Here is a 23,742-nt window from a genome sequence, read left to right as displayed (position 1 = left end):
CATAAAAACACAAGATGGAAGCCATAAAATATACACAAAGAACCTGTAAGGGTTAAATACTGCCAAGACACAACAGTACAAGACAAAGAACCTTCAGAGAGGCCATTGAGTCATTTTGTGCTGGCCATCCATCTAAGTCTGGGCATGCCGCCTACCCTTAAGAACGGTTTGTTTCCTAGTAAGAATCCCTTGGAGAAAACAAATTTTTCATGTGCAAATGGTCGTCAGTTGGAACTGGCTTCTAGGTTGGCATGTGCTCACTTCTTCTCTCAGCTCTAGGATTCAGTCTGGTGCAGACCCAAGCAGGCGCGATGCCTGCCGTCACAGTTCTGTGAGCTCATAGTGTGGACAGTGCTGTTTAGACCGTCTTCCATCCTCTCTGGCTCTTACTCTTTCCATCTCCTCTTCCACAGCGTTCTCTGAACCCTGAGGGGAGGTATTTGATGGACACATCCTCTTTAGGGCTGAGTGTGCCAGGATTTCTCACTCTCTGCTCATTTGTCTGGCTGTGGGTCTCTGTATTTGTTTCTACCTCCTCCAGAAGGAAGCTTCTCTGATGATGGCTGAGCAAGGCTCCAGGCAGGAAGGTCAAATGCGGTCTGGAGATCAAATGCACTGCACAGCCGTTCCTCACGTGCTATTTTTTTTTCTCATGGTTTATTTTTTTTTATATTTAAAAATTTCCATCTCCTTCCCTCCTTCTCCCCCTCCCTTCGCTCCTCCTCCCCCTTCCCTCCCCTCCTTCTCCCCCTTCCCTCCCCTTCCCTCCACCCATACCTCCCCTCCCTCCCTCTCAAGGCCAAGGAGCCATCAGGGTTCCCCACTCTATGCTAAGTCCAAGGTCCTCCCAACTCCCCCCAGGTCCAGGAAGGTGATCGACCAAGCTGAGAAGGCTCCCACAGAGCCCGTCCATGCAGAAGAATCAGAGCCCAGCGCCATTGTCCTTTGCTTCTCAGTCAGCCCCCGCTGTTGGCCACATTCAGAGAGACGGGTTTGGTTGCATGATCCATCAGTCCCATTCCAAATGGAGTTGGTGATCTCCCTTTAGTTCTGTCCCACCGTCTCCATGAGTGAACGCACCCCTCACGTTCCTGACTTTCTCCCTCATGTTCTCGCTCCTTCTGCTCCTCATCAGGACCTTGGGAGCTCAGTCCAGTGCTCCAATGTGGGGCTCAGTCACCTTCCCCATCTGTCGCCAGCTGGAGGTTCCCTCACAGTCCTGACTTTCTTTCTCATGTTCTCTCTCCTTCTGCTCCTCATCAGGACCTTGGGAGCTCAGTCCGGTGCTCCAATGTGGGGCTCTGTCATTTTCTTCATCTATCGTCAGGTGGAGGTTCTATGGTGATATGCAAGAAATTCATCAGTATGGCTATAGGAACTGGCCTTTTCAGGCTCCCTCTCCTCAGCTGCCCAAGGAACTAACTGGGGGCGTCTCCCTGGAAACCTGGGAACCCCTCTAGGGTCAAGTCTCTTGACAACCCTCAGGTAGCTCCTTAAATTAAGATATATTCTTCCCTGCTCCCATATCCACCCTTCCTATATCCCAAGCACCCCATTCCTCCGAGCTCCCCCCATTCTCCCCTTCACACTTTTCTCTCCCCATCTTCCCTTGGCCCAGTCTCGCCCAACCCTCAAGTTCCCAATTTTGCCTGGCGATCGTGTCTACTTCCAATATCCAGGAGGATTACTATATCTTTTTTTGGGAGTTCACCTTCTTATTATCTTCTCAAGGATCCCAAATTTATAGGCTCGATGTCCTTTAATTATGGCTCGAAACTGATTATGAGTGAGTACATCCCATGTTCATCTTTTTGGGTCTGGGTTACCTCACTCAGAATAGTGTTTTCTATTTCCATCCATTTGCCTGCAAAATTCAAGATGTCATTGTTTTTTACCGCTGAGTAGTATTCTAGCATGTATATATTCCACAGTTTCTTCATCCATTCTTCCACTGAAGGGCATCTAGGTTGTTTCCAGGTTCTGGCTATTACAAATAATGCTGCTATGAACATAGATGAGCATATGCTTTTGTTGTATGATTGGGCATCTCTTGGGTAGATTCCCAATAGTGGAATTGCTGGGTCCTGGGGTAGGTTGATCCCGAATTTCCTGAGAAACCGCCACACTGCTTTCCAAAGTGGTTGCACAAGTGTGCATTCCCACCAGCAATGGATGAGTGTACCCCTCACCCCACAACCTCTCCAGCAAAGGTTATTATTGGTGTTTTGGATTTTAGCCAATCTGACAGGTGTAAGATGATATCTCAAAGTTGTTTTGATTTGCATTTCCCTGATAGCTAGGGAGGTTGAGCATGACCTTAAGTGTCTTTTGGCCATTTGAACTTCTTCTGTTGAGAATTCTCTGTTCAGTTCAGCGCCCCATTTTTTAATTGGGTTAATTGGCATTTTATTGAGCTTGATAGAGGAGAAAGTGGGAAGTACTCTACAATAAATGGGCACAGGGAACCGTTTCCTAAGCATAACCCCAGCTGCACAGACATTAAGGGCAACATTGAATAAATGGGACCTCCTGAAGTTGAGCAGCTTCTGTAAAGCAAAGGACATTGTCACTAAGACACAAAGGCAGCCTACTGACTGGGAAAAGATCTTCACCAACCCTGCAACTGACAAAGGTCTGATCTCTAAAATATATAAGGAACTCAAGAGACTAGACGGTAAAATGCCAATTAACCCAATTAAAAAATGGGGCACTGAACTGAACAGAGAATTCTCAACAGAAGAAGTTCGTGCTATTTTTTTTTAAAACACCACGTCTATGTTTTGTCAATGCCTAACTTCATGTTGTCCTGACTGTTCCATTGGATTTGAGCCAGTGTCTGCACTGTAGAAGGAAGTTTCTTATCCCACCAGGTTCTTTAGCCATTTAGTCTGTATAAAAAAATACACTGAGGTTTACATTAATTCTAAACTGTTTGGCCTCTTAGCTCAGGCTTATTATTAACTAACTCTTTCAACTTAAATTTAACCCATAATTCTTATCTATTAAGAATTATGCTTAGCCATGTGGCTTGTTACCTTTTCTCAGTAAGGCATTCTCATCTTGCTTCCTCTGCATCTGGCTGGTGACCGAGTCTCTGCCTTTCCTCTTTCCTGAATACTTCTAGTCTGGTTGCCCCACTTATACTCCCTGCCTGACTACTGTCTAATCAGCATTTTATTAAACTAATACAAGTGATAAATATTTACACAGCTGACCCAGGATAACCTAAATGTTCTCAGGAGATTTGTAAATAAATTTAACATTTCTGTAGCATTTTTCTCACCTCAAATAAATTTGATCTTTTTTATGCTTCATAACATCAAAGTATGATGCTAAACAAAATATAAAATGCTTCAGATAAACTTCTGCCATCCCTCACACATCAGTCAGATGCTAGTTTATTTCTCTGAGATTGTATTCCCTACCTACCAACTAATAGTACTGCTGTACATATATATGCAGTTACCCTCTTACAAAGAAGGAACACTACTCTATCCACTTACACTATGCCTATCCTTCGAGCCTCTGTTACTCTCTACCCAGTGCACAATGCCTTCCTTTATTTATTGATGGAGTTAATTTGTCATCTTAGAGTCATGGGTGTGCCCATCCCTAAACTCCTCCATGCTGTGTGAAGTGGTTTATTTATCTTCTCAGCTTTATATACTTCAGAGTAGCTAGTATGAGCTGTTTTGTGAGTCTTTTGTTGAATAAAACATCACATTTTGTTTCTTATTTCTTTTCAATGTTTCTTAGGAAAAGATTTATGTGATAATATTTATTTAATGCAATTCCCCAAAACACCTTAAAAATCTCTTGTAACTTACAGTTTAGTGCAGCCTTATGTACCACAGAACCCAAGACTTCTATCACTGGAAGAAGGCTGAGTTTTGTGTAAACCCCGGCATACCAATTTGGCACCTTTGATCTCAATATAAGTTCTGGTTTTCTCATATAAGGAGGATAATATTTGCCTTCTTATTCTGTGAATCAAAAGTCTTAAAATACTTAATTTATGACATATTTTTTCCATGAGAGCTCACATATATGATTAACTTCTAAGTCCAAAGTCCTCTGTTCACTTTCCTATTTTTATTGCTTTTCCAGATTCTTCAAGCACAGATGGTCTTTATTATCTAACACACCGTTCCCATCACAGGCATTAGGCCTGCCTGCTGTGTCATTCACAACCTCTAGTATGATTTCTCTCTTACTGGGTCTTGTATTTTAAAATAAAAAACCTTTGATTATTTGAAACTGATAGTGTTATGCCTTGGAACCCCAGGGGTCCAGGGAGATGTCCCCGGCTAGTTCCTTGGGCAGCTGAGGAGAGGGAGCCTGAAATGGCCCTTTCCTATAGCCAGAATGATGAATATCTTGCATATCACCATAGAACCTTCATCTGGCGATGGATGGAGATAGAGACAGAGCCCCATATTGGAGCACCGGACTGAACTCCCAAGGTCCAAATAAGGAGCAGAAGGAGGGAGAACATGAGCAAGGAAGTCAGGACCATGAGGGGTGCACCCACCCACTGAGATGGTGGGGGTGATCTAATGGGAGCTCACCAAAGCCATCTCAACTGGGACTGAAAAAGCACGGGATAAAACCGGACTCCCAGAACATGGTGGACAATGAGGGCTGCTGAGAAGCCAAGGACAATGGCACTGGGTTTTGATGCTACTGCATGTACTGGCTTTGGAGGGGCCTAGCCTGTTTGGATGCTTGCCTTCCCAGACCTGGATGGAGTGGGGGAGGACCTTGGACTTCCCACAGGGCAGGGAACCCTTACTGCTCTTCGGACTGGAGTGGGAGGGGGAGGGGAGTGGGGGGAGGGGGAAAATGGGAGGTGGGGAGGAGGCGGAAATTTTTAATAAAAAATAATAATAATAATAAAAAAGAAAAAATCTTCCATTAAAATCTTAATCCTCTAGTCTCATTTTAGACATTGACAGTTGGCTTGCAGTATGATTGAGATGGACTCAGTCTAAATGCAATGATTTTCACAACGAAAGAGCAATGTCTATCCACAGGGCTGTGAACGTAGCTCACTGGTAGAGCTCTTGTCTGTCTAATTTGACTTGCTCTAGGTCCCAGAGTTGAGCCTGGTACCACTGCACAAATAAGTAAAGGAAGCTGTGGATTTGAAGTTAGGGAAATGACCAGTGGGTAAACTATTAGCTGAGCAAGCATAAGGACCTGTGGTCATATCCCCAGAACCCATGTAAAAAGTTGGCTTGGCTGCACATGCTTGTAATTCCAGTACTAGGGGCAGAGGTGGGAGTGTCCAGGCCTCTTTGGTTGGCCACTTTGGTGGGAATGGGCTAACTTAAAGTTCAGTGAGAGAGAGCCTCCCTCAAGAAAAGGAAGGTGAAGGAATGGTGGAGGAAAGAAATCCCGATGTCATCCTCTAGCCTTCATATACTCTTTCATGGGCAAGCATCCTGCATACCATGTGAACACACACACACACACATACACATACCACACCACACCACATACCATACCACACACACATACACACACACACACACACACACCACACCACACACCATACCACACACACACCACACCACACATATACACACACCACACCACACACACACCACACACACATACACACACCACACACACACCACACACACATACACACACCACACACACACTACACACACATACACACACACCACACACACATACACATGCACCACACACACATACACACACCACACACACACCACACACACACCACACCCCCCACACTACACACACCATACACACACATCACACACACACACACCACTCTCACACACACCTGTCTGTGAATACCAACAACCTCAGATCAGTCATTTAGTAGAGAAATCTTCTTTCTTCCCTTTCTACCTTTTATTTCCCCTCCCTTCCCCTTCCTTTTGTTCTCCCCCTCCCTTAATCTCCCCTCCCTTCCTTGTCTATAGCATTTCATATACTAGGTAATACACTACCACTAAGTTATACCTATGGCCCTATAAAAATATATTTTAATTTCTCTTACTTGCTTGCAACATTTTCTCGAGGCCATGCAGAAATGCCTTCTGTTAAGATAAGTCAGTGACTTTAGTAATGTTTTCAAATATATAGTAGCTTGGTATCTCTGGAACAGGCTTATTGCTTACTCACCTTCCAAGTTGTGTTCCGTTCACTTTTGATGTGCTTCCTTCAATATCTTTTTAGTTCCATTATGTCAGGATCAATTTCATCCAGTTTTGCATTTCCTACTAGGTAAAGTAGATTAACAAATCATAAAAGATGTATAGCAAATACTTCTAGGATATCTTAATAAAGTGTGGAATGCAATAGAATGGGAGAGTGAAATGATATGAGGTGTATGTATATATATATATGTGTGTGTGTATGTGTGCATGTATGTATGTATTTATGTTCGTGTATGTATGTGTGTACATATATGCATAATAGAATGGGAGTCTACTCCTAAATCTGTGATATAGCTTTCTATTACAAACGAGCACATTAATGAATACAATTACAATTTTAGAAATGTGTGTACATGTGTGTGCATCTGTGTTGTAAGAGGATGCTTGTTCATTCCTGGCTACCCAGACCATGAAATAATCACTCAGAAACTATTTTATTTGCAATGCTGTTTGGCCAATAGCTTAAGTATTTCTAGCTAACTCTTATATCCTAAACTAACCCATCTTCATTAATCTGTGTATTGCCATGTGGCTGTGGCTTATCAGGTAAAGTTCCATCCTACATCTATCTTCCGGCAGGGCTACATGGCTTCTCCTTGACTCTGCCTACTCTCCCTCTCTATTTATCTCTTCTAGCCTGGCTATGTTCTGTTAAGCCATTGGCCAAAAGCAGCTTTTTTATTAACCAATAAAAGCAACACATATACAGAAGGACTTCCCACACCGTGTGTGTGTGTATGTGTGTGTGTGCCATTTTGTCATTTGTGTGGGCCAGACAACTCTATGGAGTCTATTAGGAGTCTATTTTATCCCTCCACATTAATGTGGGTTACAGGAACAGAATTCATGTTGCTAAGCTCTCATGGCAAGCACCTTTACATACTGAGCCACCTCACCAGTTTCTCTAATTCCATGAAATTTAGGATGCTTTTGGAAAGTGCTTTAAGTCTTTATTCTCTGTTTCTCTTTGTATTTAAATGTACAGCCTCTCCTTCACCATTGGTGTAGAGGGTCCAAAGTCCTTGTCCTCACAGACAAGCCCTAGGAAAACCAGGACTATTAAACTCTCAGATTTGTCTCTTCAAAGAAAGAGATATAGAACCTGTTTTTCATCCAGAAGATTGGGAATGTATGAGGTTAATAGCCTGGTGATCTCTGTGCTGTCTGTATGGCCAGGGGCTCCCCTGACTCTGACAAACAGAACTAGAGGTGGTTGATAGCCTGCAACCTCTGCATTATCTGTATGATTGAGAACACAACAGATCCTCCCCCAGACCCTTAAAATGACATGTGTAGTCTATATAGAATGTATTTTCATGGAAGAGAAGAGCTTTGGAGACTTTCAATGTGGTTGTACTTTAAGCTTTATTGTGTAAATGGGCTTGAGTTACACCAAGAATCTTCCTTCCAAATTTTACTGTACTTAAGTACAGTACTTAAATAAAGTGCCAGGTATCAGAATCCTGAAGTTTGAACCAACACTGGCTACTGAGTCATGTTGAACCTGGCTTCCTTTTTGCCCCACATGGATTGACATTCTGCTGGCTGTGGTGTTTGCAGAGACCTCCACACATTAAAAGTATTTAGATTTGTGCTATTATGTATTTAGGCAATAGCCATAGACTGTTAACTGAATAAGACATTAATTTGGAGGTAGGTGGGTTATATGGGTATCTTTTGGAAACATTAATTTGAAGCCTCACGAATATATCCTGTTATGTGTGAACCCTTTCATATTCCTCTGCCTCTGGTCTAACTCCTCAAATGCCTCCACAATATTCCTTCCAGAGCAGTCAGAACTTCCTTCAAACATTCTTCTGTGGTCCCCATGCAGATGTGTGGAAAATAAGCAACTCTACTAAGTTTCTGCTATTTCAGAAATTCAGTCACTTTATTTCACTTTAGTAACAGTGCACATTTTTTTTACCTCAACCAAAATTTATGTTTAATTCTCTTAAACATTTTCATCTTATTTTGACTGTTATATGTTCCATGAAATCATAGTCCTAGATGAAATCACATTTTCTTCTCCTCAGTCTCTCTCACTCCGCATGCATTAAATGCGCAGGACACAGACTAATTCTCTTGTGTCATCTGTCACTTCTGTGTCTTCTACAGCCCAAGCATATGCTACACCTACCATATGTATAGCAGACTCCTTACTGTGCTTCTGAGGGGCAGCAGGAAAACAGCCACAGTAAGGCTTACTTCAGCTCTCTTCATTTGCTTGTTTGGCAGCTACTCGCCATATGCTTAGCATCTCTGCCTGGAAGGCACAGGACCAGTGAGTGGGCTTCCTGAGGCAGCAGCAGAAGCCAGCTGGCTGTGAAAGGACCCCTGCTGTAATGGTGAGGGGCCGTATATGCACCAGTCGAAGTTTTAATTCTCTGTGGATATTCCTTTACCATATAGCAGCCCGCCGACTCACTAATTCTGCCGTGTTTGCCCTAAATATGTCACATGTAACTGTTTATAGATGATAATATCCATGTGAGATTCAGCTACACCCACAATTATGAGTAGAGAAGAGGACCGACCCCTAAATTATGATGAATGAACTCATTAGGGAAGTAAATTGCTCCATTGTCTCAAATGTCTGCATGCGAACAATAACATCACACTTATCCTGTCTCAATTATTTTAGCTCCCCAAAAAGATTTTATGATTTTTCATACTAGGCAAACCACTGTTCTCATCCCCAAATTATGCCTTTTCCTAAGCATAGAGACCAAGAGGTGGTAGAAGGAGGTCATATGGTAGTTCTATTTTTAATTCTTTTCAGAACCATTGTGCCAATTTCCATAATGGGAGGAGTAGTTTATCTTCCCAACAATGTATAGGAGTCTTTGCTATCTGTCATCATTACCATCATGACCTACTTTTTCCTTGGTGATGGTCATTATAAAAGGAGTGAGGAAGACTATCAATGTCGTTTTTCTATGGATTTCCCTGTCACTGAGTCAGGAAAGATGGCTCAGCAGTAATAATTAAAATAAAATAATTTAAAAATCATCCACACATCTTGTCTGCCCCTGAGTGATATTCATTCCCAATGGAAGCAGTATCTTCAGAGAAGCAGGATCCCATGGGAGCAACATTCCCAAACCTATGTCTTCCCACCCACTAGAGAATGGCTGTTATATCTACTTACATGTTTATTTATCTTTATAAAAGCGTCCAGGTACCAAAGCCACAATCACAGATCCAGTGAGAAGTTGAGGAGCCACACTTTGTCCCCAGGCCACACAGGGGTCAAATCTGTTCTTCAGAGAAAACATAGTAAGTCCTTCAGAACCGGGCGTCAGAAAACCAAGCTCAAGCGATCCTTGAAGTTTGTCCTCTAACTTTGATATTTGTTCCAGGATGTTTTTACGTTCTGTGAACACTAGTATGTGAAGATCCCGAGGATAATTGGTGTCAGAAGAACTTGAGCAGGCCAGGGTGTGGATCAGCTAAGCTCATAGAGCTTGTCTGTATTCTTGCTCATTGACAAAAACAATCTCATCATGTCTTCTGTCTTTATGTGTGTTGATCATTTGAAGAAAGGTGGCAAAGATCCACAGATAGGAATAAGACTATGAAAAAGGAATCTAGAATTTCCCAAAGGGGTGGGTGCTTTCATATTGGAAGGTTAGAGATTAGTCAGATCTGTGCATATGTAGCTTAAGATAATGGGAGAAGTAGCCAATAGATTTGAGACTGATCAGAAAACTGCTATGGGAAGCTTGTCGTATGTAATAAAAAAAAAGGAATGTCTCTAAGTCTTGACTAGGAATATTTTTGAATTGTATATAACAAACACCACTAACAGAATTCTCAAAATTCAAAATGAGATGAGTTTGCCTCTCCAGAGGTGAGCACAACCCAGCTTTCCAAGTTAACCTCTCAGGAAAAATGATGATACTAGAGATTCCTTTAGTCATTTCTTATATTAGGGATCTTATTTGCTGTATATTCTCCTGTATTTTTTCAGGAAATGCAGATGTTATGTTTGATCTTTACCAAATTCCCAAAGTATTGATGTGTTTTTTATGTTGATTTTTCACTCTTTAGTTATTTTATTTTTTTTACCACTAGTTACTATTATTTTTATTAAGTTAGTTCTTTGATAATTACACACACACACACACACACACACACACATACACACACACACATATATATATATATGATTATCATATATATTGCATTATGGTTACTCTTTTAACCTTCTTTTTCTGCCTTCCCACATTGTCCCTTCCTACTTGTCTGTTTCCCAGATTAATGATTTTGGTTTTGTTGTGGGACACATTTAATCAGGGCCAGCTGTGTGACTGTTAGGTTGGGGCTGTCCATTGGAACACAGGGGAGCCATCAGTGGGTTCATAGCTGAAGGCAATGACTCCTTTTCTTGGAATCTATTCAGAGTAAAAGTTTAGCAGTGGGGATAAGGTCCCCTAGGTCTCTCCTCCGGCCACACATGGTGTTGATAGCCCCTTCCTATGCAGCTTCAGTGTGTCATCAGTAGTTGTTGACAGTCTGTGTTTGCAGTGACTGTAATGCCCAGAAGATGTCCTTTAGAAGCACTTCTCTCTATATTGTGGCCCATCCCTGTACCTTTCTGTTCCTTATTCTACAATGTCCCCTGAGTCTTGGAAGAGATGACATCAAAGTTTTGTTTAGGGTTAAGCACTAACCAACTACCATTTAGTCTCTGTACCATAAGTAGCTGCAAGTCTCTTCTTCCATCACAGTTCATTAGGAAGAACTTCTCCATTAGAAAGGGCTTCTCCAATTAAGGTTGATAGTGGTAAGTGTCTATGGGTATAAACATGTATTTTAAAATGTAGTTCTGTATTATGTCAGTTTATTCAAACAACAGATTTAAGTCCGCTCCTCTTCCTATGGCCTCCAGAGGATGGGTTTATAATGCTAGACACTGTCCTCTCCTGTGGCATGGGCCTCAAATGCAGAGAATGGTGAGTTATCCCCATAGTAGTAATGCCACGGTTGTACGAGTAGACACATCTTGCTTGTCAGGTTGGTATCATCATTTGTAGAGTTCACAATGACCCCCTTTCTCCCCAGCAGGCTGCATAGCACATTCTGGTACTATCAAAGTTGTGGGTAGGAAGGAGGCTTCCATCTCAGTCCCAGCTTGTGTTTCTGTATTATGGAGCTAAGTAGGTTTCACCATGAAATAATGTTTTACTCTCTGCTTCATTCACATTTATTCCTGATTATCAAGCAGCAGTTATAGTAGTCTTCATCAGAGCAAAATATGGAGACAGTAAATAACACAGTGTATTTGTCAAAAACATGGTGCTTCCGATAATCTATCAGGACTATACATCTGCAATGGGGTACTGAATGCCTCTCTTCCACCATTTCACTAATGTTTTTCTGCGCTATAATAAAAAGATAAGATTCCAACCAAAACATTTACAAAATGAATTCAAAATGTAAGTGTGACCAGGAAAGTTTGATTAATATTTTATTAGCAGTATGCCTGACCATTTTAGGATCACAAGGGTGTAAAAGAAAAGAGACATTTAAAATGATTAACAAGATATCTCTTTTCTAAGAAGTGGAGCTTTTGGAACAAGTAAGAATGGAGCAAGAATGAGGTAATTATTTTCCCCAAAAGGGTGTATTCTAAGGGAAAGAAATGATACATGTGAAGCTCACTGTGTTTTACACAAAGCAAAACATATTCTCTAAGAATGACTGCATCTGAGTGTAAACTGTGGAGTCTATTTGGGCTTAGAACTTAAATGAAGGAAGTTACATAAAATGATGAGTGCCAGTGGAAATTGTTTCAAGAGGAAGTTGTGTGGCTCAATTAGAATGAAAATGGACATGCATTAATGCTATAGACAAACAGTGGGACCCTTGCATTCTTGTCTGTTTCTTCTCTGCTGTTTTCAGCCCTACCTGACATCATGCTATCATCTCTGAACAACACAGGGACTCAGGTGATGGAATTTCTGATGATCTGCTTTCCAGGAATGCAGGACACACAGCACTGGCTATCTGTTATCTTGGCTCCTCTCCTGGTTTTGGCTCTCGGTGCCAACTTTGTGTTATTATTCACCATCCATCGGGACACATCTCTGCATGAGCCCATGTTCTATCTGCTTGCCATCCTCTCTGTGCTTGATGTCATCCTCTGCCTCACAGTCATCCCCAAGGTCAGAGCCTTCCAGGCCACTCATTTCTCATCATTAGCTAGATAATTATTTGTTTTGCTTTTGTGAGTCCTCTCACTTCTGAAGAAAAATACTCAATGTGTCACTTAACAGTCCTACCAGATCCCTCTCAGTTCCAAGTTGTCTCCCCTCTTGTTCTTTTTAAAAATTCACTTATTATGTATACAGCATTCTGCCTGCATGTACACCTGCATCCCAGAAGAGGGGACCACATCTCATTACAGATGGTTGTGAACCACCATGTGGTTGCTGGGAATTGAACTCAGGACCTATGGAAGGTCTTAACTGCTGAGGCATCTTTCCAGCTTCCATCTCCTGCATCTTATTCTAAATGTCTACTTTTTGAAGCTTTAATTATCTCCTAACTGATGATTTACTTCATAAGGTCTGTTAGTGATATTTCAAATTTCTCCTAATTTGAGAGATACTCTTTTTTTTGGCGCTGAAATTTCCTATTCCCATGTCCAAGGGATCTAGAATTTGTTCACTGGGATTTAATTTGATTTTTTGTCATGTAATTAGATAGAAAGCATGTTAAGAAAGATTTCTTAAAGTATGAAGGTATTGGAAAGTCTTATAATATAAGCACTGGACTTACTTTTTTTTATCCTCCTGTGACAATGTGCATCCTGAGATTCAGAAGAATCCACTGGAATTGGTTTAGAACCAAGGAGATCAACTGAAGACCAGGACATCAAATGTCTTTACAATAAAATTTTGATCTCTAGCCTTATAGAAAAGGTATAAATTAGATTCTGTAGATCAGTGGTTCTCAACCTATGGGTCTTGAGGGGGGGGCAAACTACCCTTGAACAGGGGTTGCATACCAGATATCCTACATATCAGATATTTACATCACAATTCTTAATAGTAGAAAAATTACAGTCATGAAGTAGTAACTCAAATAATTTGTGCCTGGGGTCCACCACAACATCGGAACTGTATTAAAGGGTCACAACATTAGGGAGGTTGAGAACCACTGCTTTAGATAAACAAGGGCTTAGAGAGTATTTCAAATTAGGGCGCCATCCTGGTGGTTTTAGGATTTGGGTGGTTCTAACCATACACCTGATGAATGTCTTAAGAGTAGATACTCTAGGATGTTAATGAATACGTAGAGTTTTTTAGAATGATAATAATTCTGGCAGGTCCTGCTCATCTTCTGGTTCAACATGAAACCCATCAGCTTTGTGGGTTGCTTCCTGCAGATGTTCATCATGAATACCTTCCTTCCAATGGAATCCTCTACCTTTCTGGTCATGGCCTATGATCACTATGTAGCCATCTGCCATCCTCTGCGCTACCTGTCTATCATCACAGAACAGTTTGTCATTAATGCAGCCATTTTTATTGTGTTTCGGAATCTGCTAGCTACACTGCCCACTCCAGTTCTGGCTGCTAGACTCAATTACTGTGCCAGCAATGTGGTGGAGAATTGCATATGTGCCAATATTTCTGTAGCAAATCCCTCTTGCGGGGATATTCACCTAAATAAGCTCTATCAATTTGTGAGTGTCTGGTGCCTACTAGGTTCTGATCTGGTGCTCATCTTGCTGTCTTACTGTTTCATCTTGAGGGTTGTTATGTGTCAGCAGTCAGGAGGTGCAGTCACCAAGGCCTTGAGTACTTGTGGTTCACATTTCATCCTCATATTGTTCTTCTATACACTGTTGCTAGTCTTCATCTTCACAAACAAGGCAGGAAAGAAGATACCTTCAGAAGTACCCATCCTTCTCAATGTTCTGCATCATCGCATCCCACCTGCTCTAAATCCAATTGTGTATGGAGTACGAACCCAGGAAATCAAACGGGATCATCAAACTATTCAAGCATTAGTTCTGAGGCACATTAGCACAAGAAGGACATTCTAGAATGTTTGTGAAAGTCCGGACATATTTTATTAGTGGTCTGATGTGAATACTACAATGAACAAAACATGATATTTATGCTGCTGCTGCTTTCATCTTGAACTTACAACTTTAGAAATACTATTACAATGTTTACATACACACCCTCTACAAATGTATGCTACATCAACAGTTAAGGATCCATTACATTCTTCATTCTGACTGTTTCTGATCATGATCCTCCAATAACTCAGCCATGGGATTTGAGTTTATCAACATCTCTGTGGTTTTCAATTTTTACATTCCAAGTAGCTCTCATGTTTTTATAAAATAGTGATTTGGGGACACTTTTGAAAGGACATGAGGCATATTGGGGAACTTAAAAAAGATTCTTTCAATACTTTAAGTTAAGATGATTGATGATCCAAGGGAGTGAGTGAAAATTGAAATCACGAGTCACAAGTCTCACAGAAATTAATAAATTAAGTAGATATTTGCTTTAGAACTTAATAATACAATCCTCAGTAGACAAATATTTATCTCTGAAATACTGAGGACTCATCCTGTGTTTAGATAATCATGTTGCTAGACTGATATGAATAATATCAATTTCATTCAAAGAAATTCCCAAACTAAACCACAGATTAGATGTTCCTGCCTGTAGTGGCATGTAAAGTAAAGACTGTCTGGATTTACAAGTGAAATGTTTCAGCAAAACCTTTGCTGTGCTTGATCAAGTTAATCAGTAGAGGCAAGCAATTGTTTTGAGACTGTTTAAACTTGAAGAAATGTAGTCTCTCTAGAGAATCTGCACTTGATACCATCTATGTGGGAGCCTGCAGCTACACCGACCTTGGTCCTAAGACTCTCCTGGCAGACCTGGAGTTCTTAATTTGATTATGGTAAGCCATAGTCAAAATAGAGTGAGATTCGTGTGGGTTGTCTGCTCTCACAAGAACAAGATGACTTTGGTAGTTGGAACCTTTCCCAGCCCCTATTAACCTTGCTTATGTTTGAATAAAGTAACTGGAGTGAGCTAGCTGGGTGTCAGTCTTTTATGAAGGTTTAGCATCTTGATGAGCTTCTCTCTCTACTGTGGCACCTATGACTGACATCAAACAACACTTACCTTCTATGCCCCTAATGAAAAATGCATGTAAGTCTACAGCCAGAAAAACTCCCCAATGTGTTTGGTCACTTTTGTTACATCTTGTATGGGAAAAAAAAACCAAATCAATATTGAGCTTTCTTCCTTGAGGATCACACTGGACTCACTGACTTGTGGCTAGAACAGTGATGGAAATGGATGTACGAGCCTGTACTCAGATGAAGGGTGCCCAGAATAGCTGCATAGGCCAGGTCTATTTCTAGGGTGACATTAGTTTTGTGAAACCTCCAGAATGATTTCCAAAGCAGCTTCTGCCAACCATATATAAGGTTTCCCTTCCCCATATCCATGCCAGAATTTGTTATCACATCCTATATGGTAATTGAAATAAATCAATATTGAACTTTTTCCTGTGGTCTCGAGACCTACTGCTGCTGTGCAGTTAGAACCTGCTGGGAGACATATGCACATTTTATGTCTCTTTGAGAGTATATGACATAATTACACCTAAAATTGGGTCAAAATCTAGTTCATATAATATACTCTTTATTAGTACACGGGCACCTTCACCCAACATGACTATCACTTAAAATATTAATTTGTTAGAATGACTTGATTGAGCATATTTATTAATCAATACCACTGAAAATTCTCAAAATAATAGTAACATCATCTTACCTCACAGCAAAACTAGATTATTTTTCATATTCCTTCTCACTCCAGTCAGAATGACCACATAAAAAAGATAACACTAAAGCTTTTAGCAAACAGAAAGTGAAATATTCACTAGTAGCTGCTTGAATATTTTCCTCAAGCAGGAACATAGGCTTGCTTTCAGTAGTTGGATGGAAGTGGGTCCATAAATCAGTTGGATATACAAACAATCCCTCCTTAAGCACAATCAAATTTGATCTGTGAATATTTGGAAATGTTTCCATTTCCTCTTTCTGTTTAATTTAGGAAACAACACAGGAAGTGCCCATGTCTGTGCTTAAAGGGAAGAGAAGGCTCTTCAGTTTGAACGATGACTGTTTCATGATGGTCATTAGTTTTGTAGACTCTTAGGACTACAAATGCATTTTAAAAAAAATTTTCTTGATCAGTGTTTTTTTCTAATAATTTTTTATTAGTTTATAAATAATACCATTCAAAATTTCCACTTCCTCCCCTCCTCCCACTTCCCTCCTGCTCCCCCATTCACGTTTCCCCTCTCCTCCAGCAGTCCTAAGACAGGGCAGGTTATCCTGTCCTGTGGGAAGTCCAAGGCCTTCTCCCCTCCATCCAGGCACAGGAAGGTATGCATCCAAATAGAATAGGGCCCCCAAAAAGCCAGTACATGCAGTAGAGATGAATCCCAGTGCCTTTATTGTTGGCTTCTCAATCTGCCTCAATTGTGAGCCACATTTGGTTGTGGGGAAAAGGGAACACTTCTGCATTGCTGGTGGGGATGCAAGGTGGTACAACCCCTTTGGATGTCAGTGTGGTTATTTATGAGAAAATTAGGAAATAACGTTCCTCAAGACCCAGTAATACCACTTTTGGATATATATAACCAAAGGATGCTCAAGCATGCCACAAGGACATGTGCTCAACTATGTTCATAGCAGCTTTGGTTGTCATAGCCAGAACATGGAAACAACCTAAATGCCTCTCGGCCAAAGAATGGATTCAGGTTGAAAATTTGCCAATATTCCTGGAATCCGGATTCCATTGTATTTTGCCTAAATATTAACTAAATTTCTCAGTAATTGTGAATTTCCATTCATCTTTGTACACCTAATCTCTAATAATACCTCTGAATTAAAAAAGATGCTGACTGGAAAAGTTCTGCCCAACTAGTATTGGACTGTAGTATATTTAAGAGTCAGTATGGATATAGACAAACACATAAACATTACCCTGTACACAGAGTACAGGTGTTTGTGAATCCCAGAGATGAAGTTCCAAACACAGCAATAGTGTGGAGAAACTAAGGAAGAATCTCTATGAGATGACTCCTTCTCCTAAACCCAGTGAGATGAATGAAATGCTTTACATGTCAGTTCTTCAAGGAGCTTCCGCCTTTGAGAGCATCGTCTATCAACAAAGAACCTTTGCATGAAAACACGGACTAAAATGGGAGAAAGATGTTGATTGGGTGAACATATACAGAGCAGATTAGCATCTGGACTTCAGCCACATTACATCATTAAGAGCTGACCCTTAAAATACTGTGCACTGTTCATCATCTCACTGCACAATTGGATTCATATTATTAATGGTAATGAGCTTCACTTGAGGACACCAATGTCTACAGTCACAATAAAATACATGTGCAGAGACTACCCATGTAGAAGAAGCTGGAAATAATTGTTCTAGGATAGCATTCACACCTTTGAACACTATTCTATTTAGATAAAATAGAATCATAAATATTGGAAAAACTTAAAAAGTCACAGAGATATAGGATAGTTTGTTTGTTTGATTTTTATTTATTTGATAAAGGATTTTACTGTGTAGCAGCTCTGCCTGTCCTGGAACTCACTATATAGATTAGGTTGGCCTAGCATTCAAAGAGATCCACCTGCCTCTACCTCCTAAATGCTGGGATTAAAGGCAGCAACCACTACAGCTGGATGAGATACAGAATTTTTGTGGAGAGGTATTGAGTTTTCTAAAGGAAGGGTATAGACAGGAAGAGTCTTTAGACTTCCTTTCCTCAGTTAGTGCTTCAGCAACTTCCTATCAACACAACAACTCATTGTGCACTAGGAATGCAGAGATACAGCTGGCCTGGTTACCGCCCCTTCTTCAGTAGTCTCTTGATTCCTTGCTTGATCTCCTGGGTTCGCACCCCATAAACAATGGGATTAAGGGCTGCAGGGATGACATGGTGGAGGACATTGAGCAAGACTGGCACTTCGGAAGAGACCTTCCCCTTAGCTACATGTGTGAGGATAAAGACCAAAAGAATGGTGCTAAAGAATAGGATGAGGATGAAGTGGGAGCCACATGTGCTCAGGGCTTTGGCTACAGCACCCTCTGCCTTGAGTCTCAGCACGGCTCTTAGTATGAGGGTGTAGGAGAGGGAGATGAGGATGAGGTCAGATCCCAGCAGAGTCCAGCCTCCAGCAAACTGATAAAGGCGATTGATTGTGACATCATCACAAGAAAGCTGGGAGACAGACATGTTGGCACAGATGCAGTTCTCAATGACATTTCTCCAACAGTAATGGAGTCGTGCTGAAAGAATGGGGATGGGCAAAGGAATAAGTGCATTTCTGACCAAAATAAATGTGGCAGCCCTGACTACAAATTGGTCAGTGATGATGGATGGATATCTCAGTGGGTGACAGATGGCTATATAGCGATCAAAGGCCATGATCATGAATGTGCAAGATTCCATAGCAAGGAAGCTGTTCATGATATACATCTGGAGAAAACAGGCAGTGAAGCTAATTAGCCTGAGATCAAACCAGAAGATGGCTAGTACCTTGGGGATGACAGTGAGACAGAGCACAATGTCCAGCATGGAGAGGAGGCTGAGCAAGTAGTACATGGGCTCATGCAGAGAGGCCTCCATTCGAATGGTGATCAGAAGAATAGCATTAGCCCCCAAGGCTAAGAGGAAGAGAAGGCTGAGTGGCAGGGAGAGCCAGAGCTGCCAGCTGGGATACCTGAGAAAACAATTTAGGAGGAAGTCTGAAACTCCAGTAGAGATGGTGTCGTTCTTGTGTGCTGCCATATTTGGCCATACAGTCCTACAGCTTTCCTTTAGGGAACTGTAAAATTAGAATTTAAATAATTAGATTTTAACTGTAAACATATGAAGATAGAGCCAGTTGCTTTGGTTAGATACAACTGTAACAGGTTATCCAAGTCAACTGAGTTTATCTGCTTGTTTCTGGTACCTTTTCCACTTGGATACTACTGTCACCTTAACTAGGTAGAGGACTATACATTTGATTTCATTTTCAAAAGACTTGGTGTATCTTTATAGAAACTAAGACTGAGAAAAAGACTTAGGATGTTATTTTACATGCAGGTGAAACTGTGTATGTTTTACATATACCTTTCCTCTTTATTTTCTTTTTAATGCTCGCGTAAATTATTCATTTAACTACTCTACTGTAACTAATGCTTGACACAAATGTACTCATATATATGTATCTAATTTTCATAGCCTTTCAATTGTGTTTATGTTGCTTTCATTATATATTTTTATCAACTCTACAGTGAAAACCATCAATTTTTTGCCTCAAAAGTAATTTTTATCTGCTAAGAATGTACCTTATAAAATAGTTGATCCTACTCTGTTTCTTAGAGCACCATACTTTTAGTAGTCCTACCTTATAGACTAAGGGAGAGTGGTTGATTTCAGTAGTGAAGATGATTGGGCTCATTTGTTAAAACCTTCTATCCCTGTTCATGTTTATTTTCTCTTTGCATGACCCAGAGATATATTTACACCTTTCATATTGCTATAAGTCTCTTCTCATGTAGTTTTTTTCCCTTATAATTCACATAGTACCTAAGGACACAAAATGGAAAACCAAGCTATCCTTCTTTGTAAAGTAGTAAAACTCTGTTATAAGGTAGTAAAATCAACCTTTCCTTGTAAGGTAGGAAAGTCCCTGTGGGATTATGGTGATAACAAATTAGAGAGCTATGGTAAGAATGGGCATCTAGAATGAAGTGCTGGCACAGTGGTGCCTTCCAAGAATGAACACGGATTATTTGGAGTAAGCTATTCCTCACATTGCGTAAAAGCAGGAGAAAAACATGTAGATAATGTTTTTATCTAGCACAGACATCAGAGATTCTAACATGCTTCCCCTTCCTCAAACAGAGAACAGCCTCAAAGAGCACTGTAGCTTGGCAGATTGTGATATTACAGAATCTTTCAAATCAGCCAGTTGCACGTAAGTCTGTCTAGGAGTTAGCAATCTCTGATAAGATGTAGGTGATTCTGTGATAATGTGCCTGTTTCACTGATCTTAGAGACTTACTCACTTCCAGGGGCAGTGGCTCACAACTGAAGTCCCAACACTTGGGAGGCTGAGGTAGGAAGGATCCCCATTTCAAGGCCAGATAGAGACATCCATATAAACAAAAAGCATTAAACTATTATATAATTAGCAGTTTTTAAAGTGGAATATGTTAGGAAATAAGTAGTTCAGGGGTTGGGGTACAGTAGAAAGGAATCAAAGTCATAGTGAAGCTGGAGACCCAGAACTCCATGATACACAGATACATGCAAACACATAATAAATGCATACCTATCTATCTACCTATCTCTCTACCTACATACCTATGTACCTACCTACTGACCTACCTCCCTCCCCCCTACCTACCGCTCTACCTGTCTATCTAGGATTTTCTATAATGTCCGGTCCCAGTTCTAAGTATAGTTTGTTAGCATCTGGGCTCCTCCTGTTGTGCTCATTGTTCATAAGTCTCAATTTCTTCATTCATTCACTCATTTTTATTGTTTTTTCTTGGTTTTGGGATTCTAAATCTTAATGTTTGATAAAAAAATGACAAACCTATTCCCCCTACCTAATTTTCCAGTTCCTAACTTCATACCTCAACCCCAATTTTAGCTTCTCCTTTTTGGCAGTTTTAAATGTGCTTAGTGGAGTGGATGATGGACAGCAATGGAGGGTGGCCTTAAGATTCCCCAGAGAGTGCATCTTCTAGTCTGAGTTTGTAACTGAGGGGCTTTCCCTATGACACAGACATCAAAACCTCTGCCTGGTATTTCTATTTCAATAATTCACTGTGTATTTGAGGTATGAATCAAATACCTGTTAAGCCCATGATTTCTGACAATTGAGCTAATCCCTGTTTGCTTTACTTGTATGCACATACAGCTTCAATGTAATTACATATATCCTTATTATCACTATATTCATCTTTATTTTTCTTTATTGCTTTTATTATTTATTGCTTCCTCATCTTCTGACTAATTCCTTGACATTTGTTCTTTACAATGCACAGAGCTACATCTCACTGTGACCAAAAAACTTTCCTGGTGGATCACAAAGAATTCCTGAAAAAAGGAAAGACTTTGATATTGGAAACAGGAAGAATTTTGGGTTTAACTCCAGAGGCTACCATCAAATAGAAGATCTGCTGACTGAAGCATGAAGGTTGATGGAGGAGCCTAGAGGAATGTGTATGCTTTATGTCTTATAGAGCTTTAGTGTAACTATTTTCATCATTAGGTAAAATGTTGGAGGATGACATGTGATCATTTTATCTCTTTCCCTCTCATTCACGGTTCCACCTTCCCTCTCCCTTCCCTGCACATTTTTCAGTTACAGTTCCCATTACAACAAGTATGAAGCTACCCGTTCAGCCCAAAAATTTAAGCTCCTGAGTTGTTCTTTTAATCTTGGTTTATGACTAGACAATGTTGAAAATGACAACGTTGGGGCTGAGATCTATCTAATGTCTCTGGTTCTAATCAGCGACATGATGAGGAATCCTAGGAATCTTAGGTCAAACCCAAAACAACGACCTTGCAGCCAGAGCCTTTCCACTGAAAGGCCACAGATCTGCACTAGAGAGAATCCCTGTTCCTAGAAGTGACAATATTGTTGTTTCCTCTGGCTTCCTGAAGTCCAGAGGGGAATGTAGGGAATCTGTTCTAAGTTAGTTTAGACATTGTTGAGTGTACAGAATAGGCAGTAGATTGTGGTTTCTTCATGCATAACTTTCTAGTTTTGAAGTTGTTGTTTTTAGCAATCCATTAACTTCTACTAAAACTTGCAGAATTATCTTTCCAAAATTATTTACTACTCAATAATGTACTTAACAATATATATTTTTCCCCAGACCTCTGAAATTCTGTCTTCATAGCTGAAAACATCATTCTACAATCATTCTCCCTGGGCTCTATACAATGCCTGTACTGTCTAGGTTTTCCATTTCACACTCCACTAAAAATCTGGCCTCTTGAAGAGGCAAAGAAGGGATGGGTTAAGGAGGAAGAGAAAGAAAGAGAGAGGTCAAAAGCCAGCTCCTCACATTTGCTTCCTAATTCCAGACAGATAGTCTCCACTCTTTCAGTTGTAATGACCAGGAAAGAGACACAAGTCTAGGTTTAAGAGTTAGGTCTCCGATTTTCTGTTAGTGGACACCCTTTGACACCCTGTTCTCAGAGTCACTTACCAAGAACTCAAAGCATAGTTTCTGGATCCATGGATGCTAGATTTCTGGCAAGATCAAGACATGGCCTGGGTAGTTATACATATGGGCCTCAGGTATCTTAACTGCTGTGATCTCGATTTATCTTCTCCCTAGCTCAAAAGATTCCTCTGGGAGAGACAAGAAGACATGCAAGAGAAAATTAATATTTTTTTTCAAAATGGAATCTTCCCTGGTAATCTATTTCTATATTGGCTGGCTGTCCAGCAGGGACTAAGTCAGTCTCTTGGGTACAGGGTTTGTCCACACACCTCTGCACATGCTCAGATTTAGCTGCACGTCTACTCAGTGTCTTTCATGGAGCCCACAAATAGTTTATGTCTGCTTCCTGAATACACCATCGAATGGATACAGTCCCTAAAACTTAATGATCCAGAGTTAACCTATCACAACTCTTGTCCTGAAGCAATTATCATAAAAATGCAAGTGGAAGTAGTCAAAAAAATCTTTTTAAAAAATATTTATTTATTATTTATTATGTATACAATATTCTGTCTGTTTGTATGCCTGTAGGCCAGAAGACGGTACCAGACCCCATTACAGATGGTTGTGAGCCACTGTGTGGTTATTGGGAATTGAACTCAGGACCTTTGGAAGAGCAGGCAATGCTCTTAACCACTGAGCTATCTCTCCAGCTCCCCCCACCCAAATCTTGAGGGGAAGGTTTCAGTGCAAGCTTCTCTTTACTCAGTGGAACTATTCCCATTTAATGAAGTAAAAGGCATGCTTTTCTTTATGTAATGCTCAATATACTCTGATTCTATTTTGCCACTTCAGACCATACTTTTATGCTATGGAAGGTAAGCTTAAGTCTGCCATATATTGTCTATATCTTAATTTTTTGAATATATGAACTGAAGTTCAGTAATTACCTCAAACTTCTTATCCTCCAATTGTAGCATTATCGCTAACTTCAACTAACCAATATGCTTCCTCATTTTATTTTGAGATATTTTTAAAATTATTTCTGTATGTGGTAATTTTTGTTAGCTATCATATCAGACATTTTGAGACTTTGCTGTTTGGGGCACCAGATTTTGTAAATGTTAACTTTTAGATGGGCTGGGTGGGGCAAGCAGTCAGTACCTGTATTGACCCTGGATTGTCACAGCTTAGATTCTTAAGAGCTTAGCATTTTAAAAGCTCTTCAAGATAATAGAGAATTGAAGACAATGCAATAGGACATATTCAGACATAAAAGACCTCTAAATGGG

General features: G+C 40.5%; 2 protein-coding genes across 2 annotated transcripts; one reads left to right on the top strand and one right to left on the bottom strand.

Moving 5' to 3' along the window:
• Positions 1-12,115: 12,115 nt before the first annotated feature.
• LOC119821946 (olfactory receptor 56A4-like) lies at positions 12,116-14,253 on the top strand. Its single transcript, XM_038341058.1, has 2 exons — positions 12,116-12,364; positions 13,531-14,253. The coding sequence occupies exons 1-2, from the start codon at positions 12,116-12,118 to the stop codon at positions 14,251-14,253; spliced, it is 972 nt and encodes a 323-aa protein (XP_038196986.1).
• Positions 14,254-18,113: 3,860 nt separating this feature from the next.
• LOC119827373 (olfactory receptor 56A3) lies at positions 18,114-19,061 on the bottom strand. The gene has a single exon (XM_038349024.1). The coding sequence runs from the start codon at positions 19,059-19,061 to the stop codon at positions 18,114-18,116; it is 948 nt and encodes a 315-aa protein (XP_038204952.1).
• Between the last annotated feature and the right edge of the window lie 4,681 nt (positions 19,062-23,742).

Source organism: Arvicola amphibius, chromosome 1, assembly GCF_903992535.2.
Source record: "Arvicola amphibius chromosome 1, mArvAmp1.2, whole genome shotgun sequence".
NCBI classification, from domain to species: Eukaryota; Metazoa; Chordata; class Mammalia; order Rodentia; family Cricetidae; genus Arvicola; species Arvicola amphibius.
This window is presented reverse-complemented; position numbering and strand designations above follow the sequence as displayed.

Coding starts and splice junctions, on each gene's coding strand:
- LOC119821946 (XM_038341058.1), top strand. CDS start 12,116: ATGCTATCATCTCTGAACAACACAGGGACTCAGGTGATGGAATTTCTG. Junction 12,365..13,530: donor GCCTCACAGTCATCCCCAAG/GTCAGAGCCTTC, acceptor TAATTCTGGCAG/GTCCTGCTCATCTTCTGGTT.
- LOC119827373 (XM_038349024.1), bottom strand. CDS start 19,061: ATGGCAGCACACAAGAACGACACCATCTCTACTGGAGTTTCAGACTTC.